This window comes from Alligator mississippiensis, chromosome 3, assembly GCF_030867095.1.
Source record: "Alligator mississippiensis isolate rAllMis1 chromosome 3, rAllMis1, whole genome shotgun sequence".
Classification (NCBI taxonomy): Eukaryota; Metazoa; Chordata; order Crocodylia; family Alligatoridae; genus Alligator; species Alligator mississippiensis.
In genome coordinates, this window is record NC_081826.1 from 263,206,575 (window position 1) to 263,226,657 (window position 20,083).

The 20,083-nt window shown below is 40.4% G+C and overlaps 1 protein-coding gene across 1 annotated transcript in view; it reads right to left on the reverse strand.

Annotated features, from left to right (window-relative positions):
* The window catches only part of IPO11 (importin 11), a 290,306-nt gene that overhangs the window by 217,856 nt on the left and 52,367 nt on the right, over window positions 1-20,083 (reverse strand). Inside the window, exons 6-11 of the mRNA XM_006263744.4 lie at window positions 19,730-19,933; window positions 12,319-12,451; window positions 11,445-11,503; window positions 7,819-7,867; window positions 5,541-5,611; window positions 3,478-3,670 (exon numbers count right to left, since the gene is read on the reverse strand). Of these exons, the coding sequence (XP_006263806.1) occupies window positions 3,478-3,670; window positions 5,541-5,611; window positions 7,819-7,867; window positions 11,445-11,503; window positions 12,319-12,451; window positions 19,730-19,933 (709 nt within the window). The remainder of the gene's footprint in view (window positions 1-3,477; window positions 3,671-5,540; window positions 5,612-7,818; window positions 7,868-11,444; window positions 11,504-12,318; window positions 12,452-19,729; window positions 19,934-20,083) is intronic.

The following is a 20,083-nucleotide window of genomic DNA, read 5'->3' on the forward strand; positions in this document are numbered from 1 at the left end:
TGGGGGGTTACAGTGGACAAGAAGCTGAATATGAGCCAGCAGTGTGCCCTTCTTTCAAAGGCTAAAAAGCATCCTAGGCTGCATTGGGAGGTATGTTGCCAATAGGTCCAGTAATTATTCCCCTCTGTTCAGCACTGGTGAGGCCACATCTGGAGTACTGCATCCAGTTTTGGGCCCCCTATTACAGAAAGAATGTGGACAAATTGGAGAGAGTCCAGCAGAGGGCAACAAAAATGGGGAGGGTGCTGACTTATGAGGAAAGATTGAAGGAACCGAGCTTATTTAGTCTAGAGAAAAGGACACTAGGAGGGGATTCAATAGCAGCCTTCAGGATGGAGCTAGACTGTTCTTAGTGGTGACAGAAGACAGAACAGGAGCGGTGGTCTCAAGTTGCAGCAAGGGAAGTTTAGATTAGATATTAGGAAGAATTTTCTCACTAGGAAGGTAGTAAAACACTGGAACAGGTTACCCAGAGAGGTGGTGGAAGCTCCATCCTTGTCCGTTTTTAAGACCCGGATAAGACAGAGCTTTGGCTGGGATGATCTAGTTGGGGCTGGTTGTTCTTTGAGCAGGTGGTTGGACTAGATAACATCCTGAGGTCCCTTCCAAGCCTAATCTTCTATGATGATGATGATGATGATGATTATTATGATGATCATTAGTATATGAGATTTATAGAGTTACAATCAATGCTGCCAAATTAGATTAAACTGACTTTTGGGTGGAAAAGTAGACATTTATTTTTCCTTGTGTTATCATTACATTATGTGAATTAAGGTTGTTTGTGTTTCGTAAGTGTGTGTTATCTGTACTTTAAAATTAAAAATAATGTGAATATTAAACTTAAGATTGTTAAAAGCTTATGATTGGTAAATTTCTGGATAGTTCTGACACGCACACATAAACCATGGTTACCCTGAAAAGCAACTGACCAAAATCTTTACTACATTTTCTACACACCTCATTGAGCAGGTAGGATGTACTGGGTAGTTTTTTAAATTATTATTTTTGGTGTGGGGGAAGATGGGGTGAAGGAGGTTAAGATAAACTGAAACTGACTGGTAATGCAGCTTGCAGTTCCAAAATTAACTAATTTTGTCAGTGTGATGAAATCATCAAAGCTAACCTCACTTGATCATGCATCCGCAGCATGACAAATAGGTCCAAGGAAGTGATACATTCCCTCTATGCGGCACTGGTCAGACTGCAGTTGGAGTACTGCATCCAGCTTTGGGCACCGTACTTCAAGAAGGATGTTGATAGACTCGAGAAGGTCCCAAGGAGGGCCACTCGTATGGTACGGGGCTTACAGGACAAACCCTATGAGGAGAGACTGAGGGACCTGGACCTCTTCAGCCTCCGCAAGAGAAGGCTGACAGGTGATTTTGTGTCCACCTACAAATTCATTAGGGGGGATGCAGCAAGGGATCGGAGATGCTCTGTTCACCAGGGCAGCTCTTGGGGTAACAAGGAACAATGGTCACAAACTGACAGAGAGCAGATTTAGGCTAGATATCAGGAAAAACTTCATGGTAAGGGTAGCCAAAATTTGGAATGGGCTTCCAAGGAAGGTGGTGCTCTTCTCTACCTTGGGGATCTTTAAAAGAAGGCTAGACAGGCATCTGGCTGGGGTCATCTGACCCCAGCACTCTTTCCTGCCTAGGCAGGGGGTCAGACTCAATGATCTATTGAGGTGCCTTCCGACCCTAGCATCTATGTATCTATGAATCTATGAAAGTATCTGTCCTCAAGAAAACATGGTGGCTTTCTTTCTTGTTAGGAGCTAAATTATTTCCTGAACCAACTTGGCTTGCTTACCACAAAATATAAAAAGGTAGCCATATAAAAACACGTCATTTCTGCTAGCAGTAATATGTAATATTCTATATAGATTTTTACCTAATACTTGTAGCTTCATCATTTGTGAGAGCAATAAGGGAAGCTATTTTAAAAGGACATTTTCTTTGGGGAATTCTCTAAAAACTGAGAATTCAATATTGAGAAAGACTGAAAATGAAATTTGCAGGTATAAAGAACAAAACCGAAAAGAAGAATGAAGCCTAAAAAAGTCCTGAACTATATTAACACTGAAGATTTCAGTGAGTATTAATTACAAGAGAATTTAGATGTTCCTTCATTATTAAGGTTGTTCATGACATAAAAAGGTTTGAGACAAAGTTTTAAATGTCTCCAAGGCTCCATTTATAATTAATTTTAACTCAAAATAATTAATAGACTTGTACATTCTCACAAAATTCACTCTGTCCCCCAAAGAGTATTGCAAATTATAGTATGATACATTGTATTCTTCATACATAATGTGTTTACATTTCAGATTTAAGTCCAAAAGTTCAATTTAAACAATTTTGAAACTGCAAGCTGCATTGCCATAACAGATAATTCTGTAAATAGTCTATGCAGATGATTTTACCAATACTACAATACCCAAAAAATTACTCAGTGACTACTGAAAATCTACAGACCATCATTCTAAGCATTAAATATTGGATTTGTGTAATTTAATTAAATCATCATTGGATGTTAAAACAAATCTTTGAACCTCTTAAAATTATTTTAAATTGGAAAAGAAAGTGAAATGCTAAGTTCCAGGACTCAGCTAATTCTAGTAGCTATTCAGTTGCAATACTAAAGTTAAAACTGAAGTGTACTAAGTGCTATTCAAAGATTGTATTCCCTAGTGTGAAACACATGTTAATTATCTACCTATTGGAGTAAACAATTTTTACCTAGAGCCAGCATGTTGTGAAACGGTCATGCAGTACTAAAACTGAGAAACTTTAATGAACTCAAGAGCTTTCCCAAAACTTTTACTTTGTCTTTCTCTCAATCAGATCTGCTGTCAATTATAGCATACAGTGAAAGCTCTTTTATCATACATCTTCCCAGAAAATGCAACAAGCACCTCCAACTTGATAATTTTAAAATTAACCAGGCTCTGGACCTGAATGAGGATTCCTTATCCTATGAGGTTTACAGAAAGCCAAAGCATTAATTTTCACTGTATTTCTATATGGGAAAATATTTTGTTGCTTATTTCTTATATGTTTAAATCATCCAGAGGATGGAAGCACAGAAGGAAAGAAAGCAACATGATGTAAACTTGGACTCCAACTCAGAAAACGCATGGATCTGTGAAACTTACAACAATCTGTGTTGCTCTCCAATTGGGCTTATCAGCCACAAACGGATTTATCAGGCATCTAACCAGAACTCTTACATTTACACCATGATCCAAAGGATCAATGCTTGCCTACAACTACAAAATGCTATTTATGTAGCACTTGGGGGAGCCTGTCCCAAAACAGTATCATTTCCACAGGCAAAACAACATATAATAATGTTAGCTATTGTGGTATTAAGGATTTGAAACTTTTTTAAAATGTCTGGGTTTAGTGTTGGGTCACAGCTAGCAAGTCTTAAGGATTAGAAAGCTTGCTGAGTAAAAAGCAGTAGTACCTTCAAAATTTTTTGATGGCTTGTACGCATAGTTTTTTACAATCATCTTAATGAGATTCATACACTGGACAATGAAACGCTCAAATACAACTCCTTCACCAGCCTCTGTGAAAACATAGCTTACAGCAAACTCCAATGACCTCTGAATCAGAGGGGTGAATGAAAAAGGATGTTGGTCCAAGAAGTCCAAAAGCTGTTAAAAAAAATCAAAGCAAAAGTTACTTAACTCACAGCCCCGCTCCCACACAGCTCACAGACTGCCCCCCCCACAGTGGCCACAGCCCCACCCCTACAGGGGCCAAAATCCCCCAACAGGAGCCCACAGCCCAACAACAGGGGTGCTACTACCCCCCTTGCAGGACCCACATGCTCCCTGCCCCGCACCAGCCCCACCCGCCTCTACCGCTCAGCCCCAATCCCTACCCCTTGTACTCACTGGCAGCAGTAGTGGCTGTCAGGGCCTCAGGGCAGTTGTCCTGCTTTTTTCCCCCCAGGGTATTTTTTGATACCTGGATTGTCAGGTATCAAATTTTGACCCCACGCTGCAAATATGCAGCAAATATGCAGAGCGGGGAACATTTTTTTTGTTCCTAGCGTGCCTCTTGGAGTGTCTCAAACTGGTTTGGGATGTTGCAAGAGGCACATGCGCACTTGTCTGGACGTGCCCATTATGTGCAAGAGTTTGGAAAGGATTAGAGCTGATCCTCTGATATACATCTCTATTATAAGTTAATTATTTTCAGTAAAAAATAATGTTTTGGAAAGTCTTATTACTTTCTCCCACTCCAGCCCAAGTTTTTGATCCTTTAAATTTTAGTGTTTAGCTATAGAATTATTTTGAACTATATATATTTAAAAATATCTTCACCAGGCTAAAAACTTTTAAAAATTAGTTTTGTTTCTCTTTGGCATGGCCCAAAAGCTGAATCTATTAATAAAAGGGTGACAAAAGCCCATGACTAATTCCTCTCTGCTCTGAAATGGTTTGTAACACAACAGAAGCTACACTGTTTGCTTGAGTAGTGAAAGTTAAGAACCTTCCCCCAAGTCTTGCCTCATCTATATTGCTACAATCTAAATGCCCTTTAAAAAACTCAATCTCAGAACAAAATTAGACTTCCACTCAGTGTCTCTTAATAAGCTTGTTCAGAGCTAAATATTACAGGAGAGCAAAAGAAAGAGAGGAGATGCTAATTTTCTAGGGTCGTGGTATATTTTCACACATTCTCCACTTGCCTATATCACTGTTAGATGAGGTTTTTTTCCTTGAAGCTTTGGGTTCTATAGTTTCTACAAAACATACTTTCTGACCATTACCCTAGAATTCTTTTGCTCCTTCAAAATTTAGTGAAATAGCTAAGTCACATATGGACACTGTGACACAAGAAGCTTGCATCTATATAAACGGTCATGAATAGCAAGCATGTGAAAAGAATGCATTTATTTTTGTGATACTCATTAAGAAGCAAGGAAGAATGTTCTTGAGAATACTCTCAAAGCTTTCCAATTGTTGGTTCAAATGAAAAAGTAGAATGGTATGTAAATATCTCCTTTGGTATAAATATGCAACTCTTGGGCAGAATTTGTTGACTGCTTAAAAAAAATAGCAATTAAAAATTCTAGTGTTTTTATTTTTAAATAAACTAATCACAAGTAATCAATACAGTCACCATACCCCCCAAAGTGAGTCAAAATGCCTGAGAAAGCAGTGTAGTGGTGGGGGTTTGTTTCACACTAGCTTTCATCATTAGTCCCAAAATTGCAATTCATTTTGAAGACAGGTACCTGCCAATAACAGATTTCAAAACACCAGGCACAGTTTTACTTCTTAAGTACACTTAATTTTACTTGAGAGGAGGAAGAATACCTTACGTTATGACAATCCTTACTGTCAACATGAACAAAATCAACAAACACTTTTTTTCAGAATGAAAGTTTTAAAAAATGTATTTTGCAACAGTGAAGCTATTAACTACAGTTGCTGCACCTTTAGAATATATAAAATATATGAATTTACCATGGATTAAATTATTCTAGTAGCTAACTGCAAACTTGATACCTACCACTTTAGTGAACAGAATAATAGTCTTTTCTAGACGATCTCTGCATAGCTTTTCTGTTCCTATACGTCTGCCTGGTAAAACACAGAAAATCAATGACAAACAAAGTTTTGATCTTTGCTTTCTTTCAAAACTACTGCATTTGAAAAAAAACTAACATAGGGTAATTAGTTATAAATACTGAAATAGATCATTTAAATTTCCCATAGACACAACTGCTTCTAAATTAATATGGAAAACTTTGGCCATCACTATGGGTAACCCAGTGAAAAAGCCCTCAAAAATGGAAATATATGCTAAAACACTGCAAGCAGTATCTTTGGCAAACAGAAAATAAATTCTACTTATTTACCTTCTTGTACTAACGTAAGAATGAGATCAGTAAGTGAAATCAAAGACAACAAAAACATAAAATAAGTAACAAAGTTTTTATATTAAAAATGTCTACCATCCATAATTAATCTATGAAACTCACTGCTGCAAGCTATTATTGATTTCAAACACTGAAGAGGATATACTGTATTTACTCAAATATAAGATGATCCTGAATATAAGATAACCCCTCCCAATAATTAGATTCTATATATGGAAAATGTATACATTAGTTCTAGTTTTCCAGGTATAGAATCTTATTGCATGTTTGCCTTGAATTTGCCCCCCTCCCACTGCTACAGCAAGGAAAATAAGTCTGGGCAAAGACCCACCTTGCCCTTTGCCCCCTCCAACTGCCCCCTGCAAACCCTTCCCCACTCCTTACTGTCAGACCCTGCTCTCCCTGACTGCATGGAAGCAAAAGGCAAATTTGAAAACACAGATCTTGAAATAAAAATACCTGTAGTAATTTGCATATAGGCAAAATATTACAGGTACCCATAGACTTAGTTCATCCAGAATTGATGCACTGCACTGATGCTTTTTTGAAACAGCTGCAAGTTTTAATACAGGTAATCCATAAACACACTTTTAAGCAGCACATATGTTTCTACTTGTATATAGCACAAGTTATGCATATTAGTCCAAAGCAAAAAAGCTCATGAGTTTCCATATAGTTCATCTGGCTGGGCCCCCACCAGAGTCAACAGCATTTCAAACCATGGTAATCCCATAGCTCAGCACTGCTTATTATATGTGTATATTCCAGATACCCACCACAAAGGATCCATGTGCTAATTAGCCCAACCCACTAATGACTGGAAACAGGTGTTTTTAATCACAAGTCCTGGGATCCTCCAAAAAGTTATATGCAGAGAGGCACAGGGCTACCTGATTCAGCTCTCTCTCATAGAGTGGGGCAAAGCTAATCATATAAGACAGGCAAAGAGAGGGGGAGACAGAGATGCTCACCTACATGGATGTTTTATGGTGTCTGACAGACATTTAAGGTTAGCAAAGAAATGAGACTCATTGGAAGTGAGAAAGACAGGCACAGCGCAACTGTGGGAGTGAAGAGGAAGCCCAAATGTATTCAATATAGTGACTCACCATGACTTCAAGAGTCAGTACTGAGAGGGACTGTATTCAATGGGCACTAGCATATATCTCACTCAGCTGGGATGCACTAACCTATGCTTAACCACTGCCATGGCAGCAACAGCTTTTCCCTACCATGGCTTCTCCCCAATCTCCTCTGCAGCATGGGCACAGGACTCCAGCTTCAGCACTCTACCAAAGATACCTGGCTCTACAGGCCAAATCCAGTCTACAGGTCTTATGTCACTGACCTCTGCTCTACACTAGAGTATCTGGGATCATATATTCTGAGAAAAGAGATTTTGTACTAGAGGTACCACTGATACAATAAAACTTTCTTCTGTCATAATAGGTGATATTTTAAAGCTTAAAACTGCTTCACAATAGAGTCAAAAGCAGCATACATAAGTCTCTTCCCTTTTACATTTGCCAAAATTCATCCTCTACTAGTCTTGTATCAATGTGAAAAGAAACATCTGTCTGTGCCTTTTTATTCTATGGCTTATGTGAGATGTTTCTTTTTTACAAATAAATTGTACCCAAGTTCCATTTAGGTACTTTGTTTATCAATCTGGATTTGACTCTGAAATCTGCTGTTTTTTAAGATAAATTTTAGTTATTTGAGCATCAAAATCTAAAGCACGAAATATTTTAGAAAGTCTGTTCTGTACAGCTTTTTTGGATAATATTATATACATGAAAAAATGTCAAAATGATTTATGCACCATATATCTGTTTAGTTATATTGAAAGATTCCACCCAATCTTTAATACACAACATAAAAAAAGGACAGTGCGCTACAGTTACTTACTACACTCCAGAAATTGTCTTAGTCGTTCAAATACGCCAAGCAGAAATCCCTGAAAAATATTAAGGGTACATTTATTTTTAAGTGAAGTTGACTTTGAGCTACATAAGGGGAGGAAAAAACTATAGTTTCATTAAAAAACTGTCAAACTCAGAGTCTGTTCAAAGGCACTGCTAAAAAGCTTTCCTTGATATAATATTAAGTTAATGATCATTAGTAAAAATTAAGTATATTTAAAAATAAAAATTTAGACTTCATTTTTAAGTACTACTTTTGATTTTTGTTTTAATTCACAATTTGACTTTTTCTAAACAAATAAAAATATAATGCTTTTTAACAAAAACTGATAGTATTTACCCTCATCCAGAAAGCTAATGCACTAAAAACTTTTGAGTGGTAGAAAATGCCTGGATTTCTAAGACATGTAAAACTTCAGAATGAAAGAAATTAAAACAATGTTGGAATAAATTCAAAGGAAGCTAAGCAGAACAATGTGATTTTGTCTTCTAGCAGCTCAGCCTCAGAGCTAGGAATTAATGTTTTGTACTGTCCTGAAATGTGGTAAGATTTAAATCACTGTTTTCCCATATATCACTTGTGAAAAAACTGACAATAGTAAATCAAACTCAAACATGCACTTGTATAACACTTGTTACACTTAAAACTGATTTCTGAAACTAGATTTTAAGACGCAATGAAAAGAGAATTCTCACTTGCTTCTGATACAGGCCAGTGTTCCAGCCTGGCCATGGCTACTGCCATGGCCAAAGTAGCTACAATACAGCCCTTTTACGGGCTCTTAAATTGATTTTACATCAAAACAAGAATGGCTACCAAGGGGTTTGCACTAGTACAACTGTGGGTATAGACAGACATGACTGTATCACTAATTGCAGGACACAGAATCATAGACAATTAGGGTTGGAAGGGACCTCAGGAGGTCATCTAGTCCAACCACCTGCTCAAACAGGACCATCCCCAACCAGATCATCCCAGCCAAAGCTTTGTCTTGAAAGTCCAACTTCCAATAGAGATTCCACTACCTCTCTGGGTAACCTGTTTCAGGGTTTTACTACACTTCTAGTGAGAAAATTCTTCATAATATCTAACCTCTACTCTAGCTACAACTTGAGCCCGTTGTTCCTTGTTCTGTCATCTGCCACCACTGAAAACAGTCTAGTTCCATCCTCTTTGGAACCCCCCCCCGCTTTAAGTAGTTGAGGGCTGCTATTAAAATTCCCCCTCAGTCTTCTCTTCTTTAAATAAGCCCAGTTCCCTCAGTCTTTCCCCATAAGTCATGTCCCCCAGCCCCTCACCATTTTTGTTGCCCTCTGCTGGACTCTCTCCAATTTTTCCACATCCTTTCTGTAGTGGGGGGCCCAAAACTGAATGCAGTACTCCAGATGTGGCCTCACCAGTGCTGAATAGAAGGGAATGATCACTTCCCTTGACTTGGTGGCAACACAACTACTGATGCAGCCTAGGATGCTCTTAGCCTTCTTTGCAACAAAAGCACACTTTTGGCTCATATTCAGCTTGCTGTTCACTGTAACCCCCCCCCCGGTCCTTTTCTGCACAGCAGCTGCCCAGCCAGTCAGCCCCCAGCCTGGACTGATGCATGGGATTGTTCTGTCCTAAGTGCAGGACTTTGCACTTGTCCTTGTTGAACCTCATGAGATTTCTCTTGGCCCAATCCTTCAAATTGTCTAGGTCACTCTAAATCCTAGCCCTACCCCCCAACATATCTACTACTCTCCCCAGCTTGGCGTCATTTGCAAACTTGCTGAGGGTGCACATTATGTCATCTTCCAGGTCGTTGATGAAGATGTTGAACAAAACCAGCCCCAGGACCAATCCCTGAGGCACTCCACTTGATACCAACTGCCAACCAGACATTGAGCCATTGATTACTACTCTCCGAGTCCGATGTTCCAGCCAATTTTCTATCCAGCTTACAGTATATTCATCCAGCCCATACTTCCTTAGCTGGCCTGCAAGAATGTTGGAGACCATATCAAAAGCCTTGCTAAAATCAAGATCAGCCACATTCCCTGGTTTCCCCACAGCCACAGATCCAGTCACCTCATCATAAAAAAACAATCAGGTTAGTCAGACATGGCTTGCCCTTAATCTTGATGAGTGTTCCTAATCGCCTTCTTCTCCTTCAAATGCTTAGAAATGAATTCTTTGACGATCTGTTCCATGATTTTTCCAGAGACTGAGGTGAGGCTGACTGGTTTGTAGGCCCCTGGATCCACCTTTTTCCCTTTCTTAATTATGGCACCATGTTTGCCCCTTTTCCAAACATCCAGGGCCTCTCCTGATCACCATGAGTTTTCAAAGGTGATGGCCAGTGGTTCTGCAATCTCATCAGCCAACTCCCTCTGCACCCGTTTGGCCCCATAGACTTGTGTATGTCCAACTTTTCTAAAATAGACCCTAACCTGTTCTTTCACCATGGTTGGCTACTTACCTCCTCCTCAAGGCATGCTGTCTGGTGCAGTAGTCTGGCAGCTGACCTTACTTGTGAAGACAGGGTGAAGAAAGCATTGAGCACTTCAGCCTTTTCTGTAGCCTCTGTCACAAGATTGCCTCCCCCATTCAGTAAAGGAAACACACTTTCCTTGATTCTTCTCTTGCTACCAACATACTTATAGAAACCCTCCCCATGTCCCTTGTTAGCTGCAACTCCAATTGTGTTTTGGCCTTCCTGACTTCATCCCTGCATGCCCGAGCAACGTTCTTATTTTCCTCCCCTAGTTATTTGTCCAAGTTTCCACCTACTATAAGCTTTCTTTTTGTGACCTAGTTTATTGAAGAGCTCCCTGCTAAGTCAAACAGATTTTCTGCCATACTGGCTAGTCTTCCTGCACATTGGGATGGTTTGTTCCTGCACTCTCAGTAAGGCTTCTTTCAAGTACAGCCAGCTCCCCTGGACTCTTCTTCCCAGGTGATCCTGCTCATGAGTTCCCTAAGATGGTCAAAGTCTGCTTTTCTGAAGTCCAGAGTCCTTACTCTGCTGCTCTACCTCCTTCCTTTCCTCAAGATACAAGGATATGTTACCATTCAGCTGCTACATCTTTGTTGTAGCAATACAAGTGTAATTAAACTGTTACAACTCAAACTATGATCCTGAAGGAAGCAGGGTTAGAGCGATTTAATTAACTTGCAATGCTATAGAATCAGGCAGACCTACCAGTTAGATAATAACAACTCCTGTATGTCCCCAAGCAGCAGCTTCCCCTCCCCCACTTTTCAAGCAGCTAAAATGAATGGGTTTTTTTATATCCTAAGATGGCTCAAAACAAATTTTGTTATGCTAGTGTATCTTACTTACACAGAGTAAGTCTGACACAAAATTCTTAACAACCATCCTAATCCATTCTGTATATTTCCAGATTTTTCCCACTATATCCCCTTCAGTCATTACAGCATTTCTTTAGACGTAATTATGCATTTTGGGTTGTAATCATCAGGGTTAAGTCTCAATTATTCTATTCACACTATAATGATGTATGCCAGCTTACATGTTTAACCTCTCTCTTGAATCATATGGAATTCCAGAAAGGCCCAGAATTACTGTTGGAAAAATTTTTGGTGTACAAAAAAAATAGACGTTCATAGCTTACCATCACTTCCGCATTTCGATGAGGTTCCACAAAGCCATGAACTGTCAATTTCCGAAGAACTGGAAAATACAGTAATATGTTGTTTGCTTAGTCTATTTTTCATCCTCCACCCACAAATGTATCAAATAATTAAACACACAATTACAATAACCAATTCAAGAGATTCATCTAATTCTTCAAGTATAGAATTAATTGCATTTACCATTACTCAAACTTCACTACAATTATACAGAAGTTCCAGTTGCACCAGAAACCACAAAGGGCTATTTAAAAAAATAAAAAACAAAGAAAATTTACTTCAAAAGTCCCTGACCCCCACTATGTCAAGAGTACCCTTATCATAAACAAAAATGTTTCTGGATGGTTCTCCAGGTTATTACCAGCAATTCCAGAACACTATATCCTATTGAAAGATTTTGAATCTTTCAATAGTCTGTTTCAGACTACATGTAATAAAGAAATTCAAATAGGTACAAATTTCATATTTCAAAACACAAATTAAGACTAGTGTCACCACACTTTCAGCACCAAACAGAAATGATATCAGCTCTAAAATAAATAATGCATCAACATTAAGCTATTAAAAATATTTAAACAACTTCAAATAAGCTTGGCCAAAATATGACTACAAATATAGAAAGCAAAGTTTTATTTTCCTATGTGGACCACCTCACAGTTACATCAAGAAAGTAGAAAGGAAATGGGACCACTGAGGTACCAATGATATGGTTCTGGTGGAAGATTTTAAGGCTTTTGGTGGCAGAGATGTCTTATTACAATAGTAGGAATATATAAATGTTACACTTACGACACATATTTAATCTTTTATACTATATTAACATAAATATGCATTACCATTATTTTTAATTATTACCTTTCAATGACAGCAGAGTTCTTTCTAATGAATTAGATGCTGCAGTTTCATCTCCAGTACAGATCTGTTGTAGGAATGTATCTGTGTGGTGATTCCACAGGGAACATGCAAAGCTATAAATTCCAGATGCTAACTATCAGGGAAAAAATACAAAAAAAAAAAAAAAATGATCCAAACATCCAGCAATGGTGTAAAACATTCATATATTTTTAAGGTCAAAAAAAGGAACCTTGGCATCTTCTAACCTAATGTTTTCTATAACACTGGCCATAAAATTACACCCAACTACCCCTGCATGGAGGGGTATCTTGTGTCTGACAAAAGCATTTTCCAGGGAAAATAATAGGGGCATCTACACGTGAAATTAACATGCCTGAATCAACTCTCATGCAGTTCACACCAGAGTTTATTAGTCCTGGACATCACATTTCCATGCACGCCCAGGACCACAGCACACTGGTCAGGGTCAGAGTAGCCCCAGCTGGCAGAGAGCCCAGGGGGTCAGCCTGCCAGGACCAGGGCTGCTCCAACCTGTCTTAATGTGCTGCAAAGGGGCAGGCTGGGACATGGTGAGCCTCGCACTGAAGCACTCAGCAGGCAGCCCTGCACTGAAGCACCCTTGTACCCCATCCAGCTCTGTTAGCTTCTACACATGTGTCGTGGCACACTAAATAATGCCGCCAAAGGATAGTACTTGTATGTACAACTACTATTCTATGGCATCGTTTATTAGTTTACTGTGGTCTAATAGGGCCGCATGTGTAGACGCTGAGACTTTACTGTGGAGCTAACTAATCAGCTTTGCAGTAAATGCCTCATGTAGATGCATCCGTTAAGTCTTTATGTGAAAAAACTGAGAAACAGAGAATCCCCTACCTCCTTTGGGAGTTCGCATCAGAAATCAGATAACCTTACTGTTAGTAATCCATGCCTAATTCCTAATTCAAGCTTGTATGACTAACTTTCAGTTACTGGTTCTATTATAATGCATATCGCCAGAAGAAGTTTTGTTACAATATTTTTTTTCTTACTAGAAAACAAAATTTCAGACAAGTTTCAAAGTATATGCATTAAAATGAGGTGAATTTCTGGGTTATTTCACTGTAGGCTATACAATTCTATTCATATTTATGTTGCCTAATAAAAATAGTACTGAATGGTGTGCATGCTGAACTCCAGAATGATGAAACTCTATTTCTATGCAAATGCTTGATGAAGGATACTTTCCCAAGTTATTTAAATTATAAGAAATTATAGAGAAATCAAGACAGATGGTCATGAATTAGTAAGTGCCAGGGCTGTGGAGCCCTGCACAGCTGTCTGTAGCCTGCCTGCCACCTTCTGTGGCAGCCAGGAGCCTGCAAACAGCTGCACAAGGCTCTGTGGCCCAGCACTGGTTTTGCAGCGGAAGCTGCTGCACATGCACCTCCAGGCAGATGGCAGGGAGGGACAGGAGTTGCGGTGCCCTGGCCCCTTCCTGGCCATTCACCCACAGCTGTGCATGTGGCTGCCGCTGCCACAGAATTTGTGCCAGGCTGTGGAGCCTGACCTAGCTGTTTGCAGGCTCCCAGCTGCAGCCGGCCTGGGCTCTGGGTAGCTGCTGCCTGCCATGGAGTCCAAAATACTTGCAGCAGTGCTTGCAGTCTCCTAGCTGCCTGCTGCAAGCAGCCCAAACTCTGTGGCCAACAACAGCTGACCAGAGCCCGTGCCAGCTTTGGCGTACCGAGGGAAATGACCTCAAGTGCCATGCCCTGTCACACGTGTACTAACAGTACTATCAGTTCTGAACACTGTATGCTCCGGAGCAGCGTTTCCCAACCTTTTCCATCCCACAGCACGCTGGCTGGACACATCCCTAATGCAAGGATTAAAAATACTATATCCATTCAAATTAGGGATACAACGATAAAGATTTTCTTGGCCGATACCAACAGCCAATGATTAACCAACCATATCAGCCAATGCCAATCTGATAACCAACATTTAGTAATAGTGCAAGGCACTTTAAACTACTGACATAAATGGGTTGTTTGTTTTGCGTTTAACACATGCGCGCATGCACACACCCCTCCTGCCTGCTCCGGCCCTCAATGAGGAAGCACTGACCGCCTTATTCCCACGCAAGTTGCCACCTCACCCACGGCTCCTACCTATAAGCCCCATTCCCTACACAGCTTGTGCTGTCATTCCAGGTGGGCAAGGCAGACCCTCATGTGGACAGTGGCTTCGGGCACATTTGGAGCCCCAAAGCACACCACTGCCTCAGCGCCAGCAGGCCCCATGTGGCCAAGCTCCTGCAGCCACCAAGGAGAAGCCACTTTTGCAAAAGGTGCCTGGTGGACTGGAATGTCCCTCGTGCAATGCCTTACACCACCCACACACAGCCCAACATCTCCGTGGCAGCCCCAGAGCTCAGGCCCCTGCTGCATGTGCAGTATTGCTGGGACAGCAGCAGCACCAGGAGCCAGTAACGGTTCCTCTGTTGCCGAGCGCAGTGCCCTGTGACTATTCCCCGGTGCCGCATCCGCCTCCTGCTGCTTGGCGGGACCTGTATTCTGCTGCAGGCCCGGGCCAGCAGCAAGGCACAGTGACCAGACTATGCTTGCCAGGGTGCTCTGGACACAGCTGTAATTATCAGCTACAACAACCGAAAAAACCTGATAGCTGATAACATCATTTCTCCTTTTATCAGTGCTGATACAAAAGCCAACTGGTATATCAGTGCACCTCTAATTCAAAACATGAGCATTAGATAAAAATAATATTTAGGTAGTACATGTTTGCTGCCAAAGTTTTCAGTGGTATGCCTTCTGCAACAATGGCAGTCATTAGCAAACCACCCAGGATCAATCTGCAGAAGTACCAAACCAGATTTTGGCAACCAGCCTCTTTGGCAGGTGCACAGAATATTTGCTTCATTTTAATTTATTCAACAAGCTCAATTCAGTGATGTCAGTATCATTCCCATCATGTCTGTATACAAGCCATCAAACAAAAGGTACACATTTTACAAACTCGTACAATGTCAATCAGGTTATTATTTCAGGTTTCAATAGCCATACCGGCAGTTAGGGTTAAAACACAATGCACTACTCAAAGCTCCTAACGAGGCTGATGAAAACAAGGCTGCTAACCTCAGCCAGCGTTTGTCAGCAACAACATTGCTTAAATGTGCAAAGTTATTATGGATTCTATCCGACACTCACAGTATAGGCCAGCTGTCCTACAGATCAAACCCTCTGAATGACATTTTAATTTAAAAAATAAATAAATAAAAGCAAGCTGAGAAGGCTTTACCAAAAGCCTTGATGCTGCAATACGAAAGACTGCACCAGCTCAAGAAAAGTACAAATAATTCATCAAATGTGTATAAAGAAAGCACCAAAACATATAATATTTCAGAACTAATACCCAAGAACTCTATCAGTACACAAAAATCAAAAAATGGGTGTATGAAGCTTATCTAATTGCTGAGAAAACCACCCTAGTTAAGAACTAGCCTCTTCTATGATTGAAAAATATCGAAGTTATAGCAGAACATCATAGGGGCACAGACATAATCGACAACAGCAATACAGTTTGGACAACTATATAAAAGCTTACCTGTGACTCAAGAAAGGCAGAAGGACATTACACTATCACTCTAGACCAGGTGGCACATCAACCCCAGGAGAGCAGCAGAGCATCAAACAAGCAATCCAAATGAAATTCAGCAAAAGACTACTAGGAGATAGATCAGCTTGGGGCTGATTCTCAAGAATGGTAAACCCATCAGTCTAGACTGGGCTGGCCAAATATAGCCTGCAGGAAAGATTTGGCCTGCGGTGGGTTCTTCAGCTCTGCCTAGCCCAGTCACTATGGGGTCAGCCCAGGCCATGGCACATGCAGCCAGTCTCACCACCCCGTGTGTGGAAGTGCCACTTGGTTTCATAGATGTTAGGAGCTGGAAGAGACCTTACAGATGATTGGGTCTAGCCCCGCTACACTTGGGCAGGAAAGACTGCTGGGGTCAGATGACCCCAGCAAGGTGGGTGCAGAGCACAGTCCACCCAGTCCCTGCTCATGGCTCTCAGGAAAGCCGGAAGCTTTCACAGCTGCAGGCTGTGAAGCCAGGCCACATGGTGATGGGGCGGGAGAAGCATGGTGGCTGGACTCAGCTTCCCGACAGCTCCTGCGGCAGTGACTCACTCTGCCCTCACACTTCTGATTGCTGTTGGTAGCATCTTCATCACCACTGTTAGCCCCAGCCCTGCTGCTTGAGCACCCTGGCCTGTCTGCCCCACAACCACGGCTGGACAGAGAAGGAGCGTCTCCATGGAGACCAGCCTGTGACCCTGTGGGCAGGGCACGCTGGGCCAGGCGGACAGGGTGGTGCCAGAGGCGGATGGAGAGTGGCATATGGCAGTGGGACAAGTAGACGAAGCCAGGGCTGGGGTTGGATCATGGGGTGGTAACATTGCAGGGCCGGGGCCCAGCTCAAGGCAGACAGGCCTGGGGCAGGGTAGATGGGCCTGGGGCCAGACAGGATCAGTTGGCATCTCCCTGCACCCCTACCACCCTCCTGACAGGCAGTGTGATGGGGGGGCCAATGTCTGGTCAGCACCCCCTCCCTGGCCTTCAAAAGCTTGCCAAAGCTCCTTAAGTGGCCTGCAGCCCAAATAACTGCCCACCCTGGTCTAGACAACTACACCAAACATAAAACACTTCTGACTAATGACCAAGGCCTGGCTTCTCTAACTGTTCAGTATACAGAATCACAGAAAAAAAATAGTGCTGAAAGGGACCTCAGGGGGCCATCTTGTCCAACCCCCTGCTCAAGACAGGATTATCCCTATCTAAACCATCTTAGACAAGCCTTTGTCTAACGTATTCTTAAAATCTGTCAGCAGCATACAACACTACATGTCACTGGAAGCTTCCTGCCATTACAGAGCATGGCAAAAGAACATCATGTAGCATGGCTGATATAATCTTTATTATTAAACCAGCAATTCAATGTATAATACTACATAATATAATAATAGTGCAAGAAGCGGGGCCAACAGCAGAGTTGTGCCTATACGATTTGATAACGACATGAATCACTAACTGATTCAGCCTGGGACAAGACGGACTCTTTCCATCTATGCAGATGACTTGTTGCCATCTTAAGTGTTTTATGTTTGGTGTAGATGCATTACCATACAACCCAAGGACTTGACTTAAGTCAAAGCTAAAAATTATATCTACATCAGTGCTCTCTGGGTTCTCAGATAACTAAAATAAAAAGCAATCATGTGACAATCAAGTCAACATGCAAATTAGTCTTTTTCAACTCCCAATCACAAAGCTAATGAACAACCTGACACAACCTAGAACAGGGTACAACTTGTCTCCCACTCTTGGAATCCAGACTCCTGGGAGTGACAATGGACCACACATCTTCTTTCAGAGTACAAGTGAAGATGACAAAATATAAAGTTAGTGCCCGTAACAATACACTGAAGAAGCCAACCCAATAACAGTACAAATTTCCACACTTGCACTCTGTTACTTGATAGCTGATTACACATGCCCAGTGGACACGATAGGTATACACAAAGAAGCTAGCCACTGCACTGAATGAAAGTTAAGAAATTAACATTATATTCATTATGTGTATGTTTTTGCTTGCAACCAACTTCCTAATATCTGGCAACATGATCCCATTGATACAATGGAGCCACTTGAAGAAACATATTTGTGGCTACATGAACGGAAAACAACATACAGTTCATGATCAGTGAGTAATTCAAAATTAATACAGATGTTCCACATCCAGCCGCATGCCATCCCCCCAGCCCCTGCTATGTGTCCAGCCACTCGCCGCCACCTGCCCCCTGCTCCGCACCCAGTCACTGGGGATACACTGATCCAAAAATGTTGAAAACCCCTGAATTAATTGATTTCCAATTTCCATCCAAAGACAGACTGATAGAAGTCCAAATTAATCTTCATATATTATATATGGAATGTACCATTAATCATTTCCTAACATTACAAAATTGCAAATGATAAGAACTGTATAATAACCATATAATAAAAGCTCAATAATTGCTTAAAGAAATGTGTTGAGAATAATGTATTCTCTATGTTAGCAAAGATAATAGCACCCAATTATACCAAAAACAACAAAAAATAAGCTTTTCTTTTAGAACGTATCTTAAAATTGCACATGTAAAATATTATAAATCAGTAACTTCAGATTTAAAGCATGATTTTAAAGAATCTACAACTTAAATCAATCTTTCCTTTTACGTGAACCTAAACATTAATGGATTATCTATTATGAATTTTTAAACTTTAATGCCATTCTTGATGGTGTTATAACATCCTTACGCCTAACTGTGCCAGAAAATGTTTTTAAAACATACTACACCCTAGCCTACAGTCTAAAATATGTAAGAATGCACTAGTTTATAGCCAACAGCATAAATCTATAGGCTATAAAAAAAATTCTATAATGGAAAGTTGTGAAAGGGAAGGATTTTTGTCGGCGATATCTTTTATTGGTCCAACCGCATAGCTGGAATAGACTTAGACAAGCTTTCAAATTCAGTGCATTCTTCTTCAGGTAACCTTCACAACCTTCAGGTCATGTGAACCTGACCACCACCTGATTACCTGGACCATCATAGCTACAACATCACTCCAGCACTATAATAGAAAGGGTAATTGCTTAAGGCCTGATGTCAGTTTTATTCAGACCTGTTATTTTAATATAGACTTATTTATTTATCTACTTAATTTAGAGAGAAGAGACGCCAATTTCAAGATCTTCAGCTAACATAAAGGTACATAGCTCAAAAGAGTATAGCTGATATTCTAATCAAAGCATAATGATTATTGAATTATGAGAGAAATAAGAATGAGCCTTCACAAAAAGCAATACAGAAATATGAATCAAGACCACATTTATATAATACAAATATATTTATCATGTGATCCATTGTATGAAACAATAATAGAGCTAAACAATTTGAATAAAACTGGTATGTACAGATTGTCTGTACAGAGTGTCTATCTAGCACAAGGACACCCAAATCCTAATCAGATAGAGATTAAATCTCAAGATGCTGAAAATTGTCAATTTAATGTTACCACAGTTAGCAAATACAATTTCAAGGACTCTTCCCCTACAAACTGACTTTAGATAGTTTAGTATATTACACACAAAAAACCTGTTAAAAAAGGATTAAGATTGCAAACTCCTCCCCCACCCCCTCAAAACAAAAACCCCACAAAACCCAAAACAACTAAAATACTAAAATCAATGCACTTCCCATTTACCCACACTCACAAACTGTAATAAGCAAGCATGGAAAATGGTATTTCTGTTTTTCTACTGAGGTTTCAAAATATAACTTAATATATTACTAAAAACACCGCTTACATCATAAAAAAGTTTCCTATCTGCAGCAAGTCGTTTGGATGCCAGCGTCTTAGTAACATGATAGAAGGTCAATAATGCTCTGTGTTGCCGAAGATCATCTTGAACTTTCACAGATTCTAGAAGAGTGGGAATAAGTTCTGGCCACTGCCTAGGACAGTCCAATCTCGCAACTTTAGCAATCAACACAGAGATTTGAGTAGCTATCTGTAAAGAAAATAGTTATGAGAAAGACAGACAGGTCAAAATGCATATTTATGCAAGTATTAACTCAAGCATTGGAAACATGCCTTATGTTTATATTAAATATTTAATATTAAACCAGTCATTTTATTGGGCATAAGACATCTTATTACT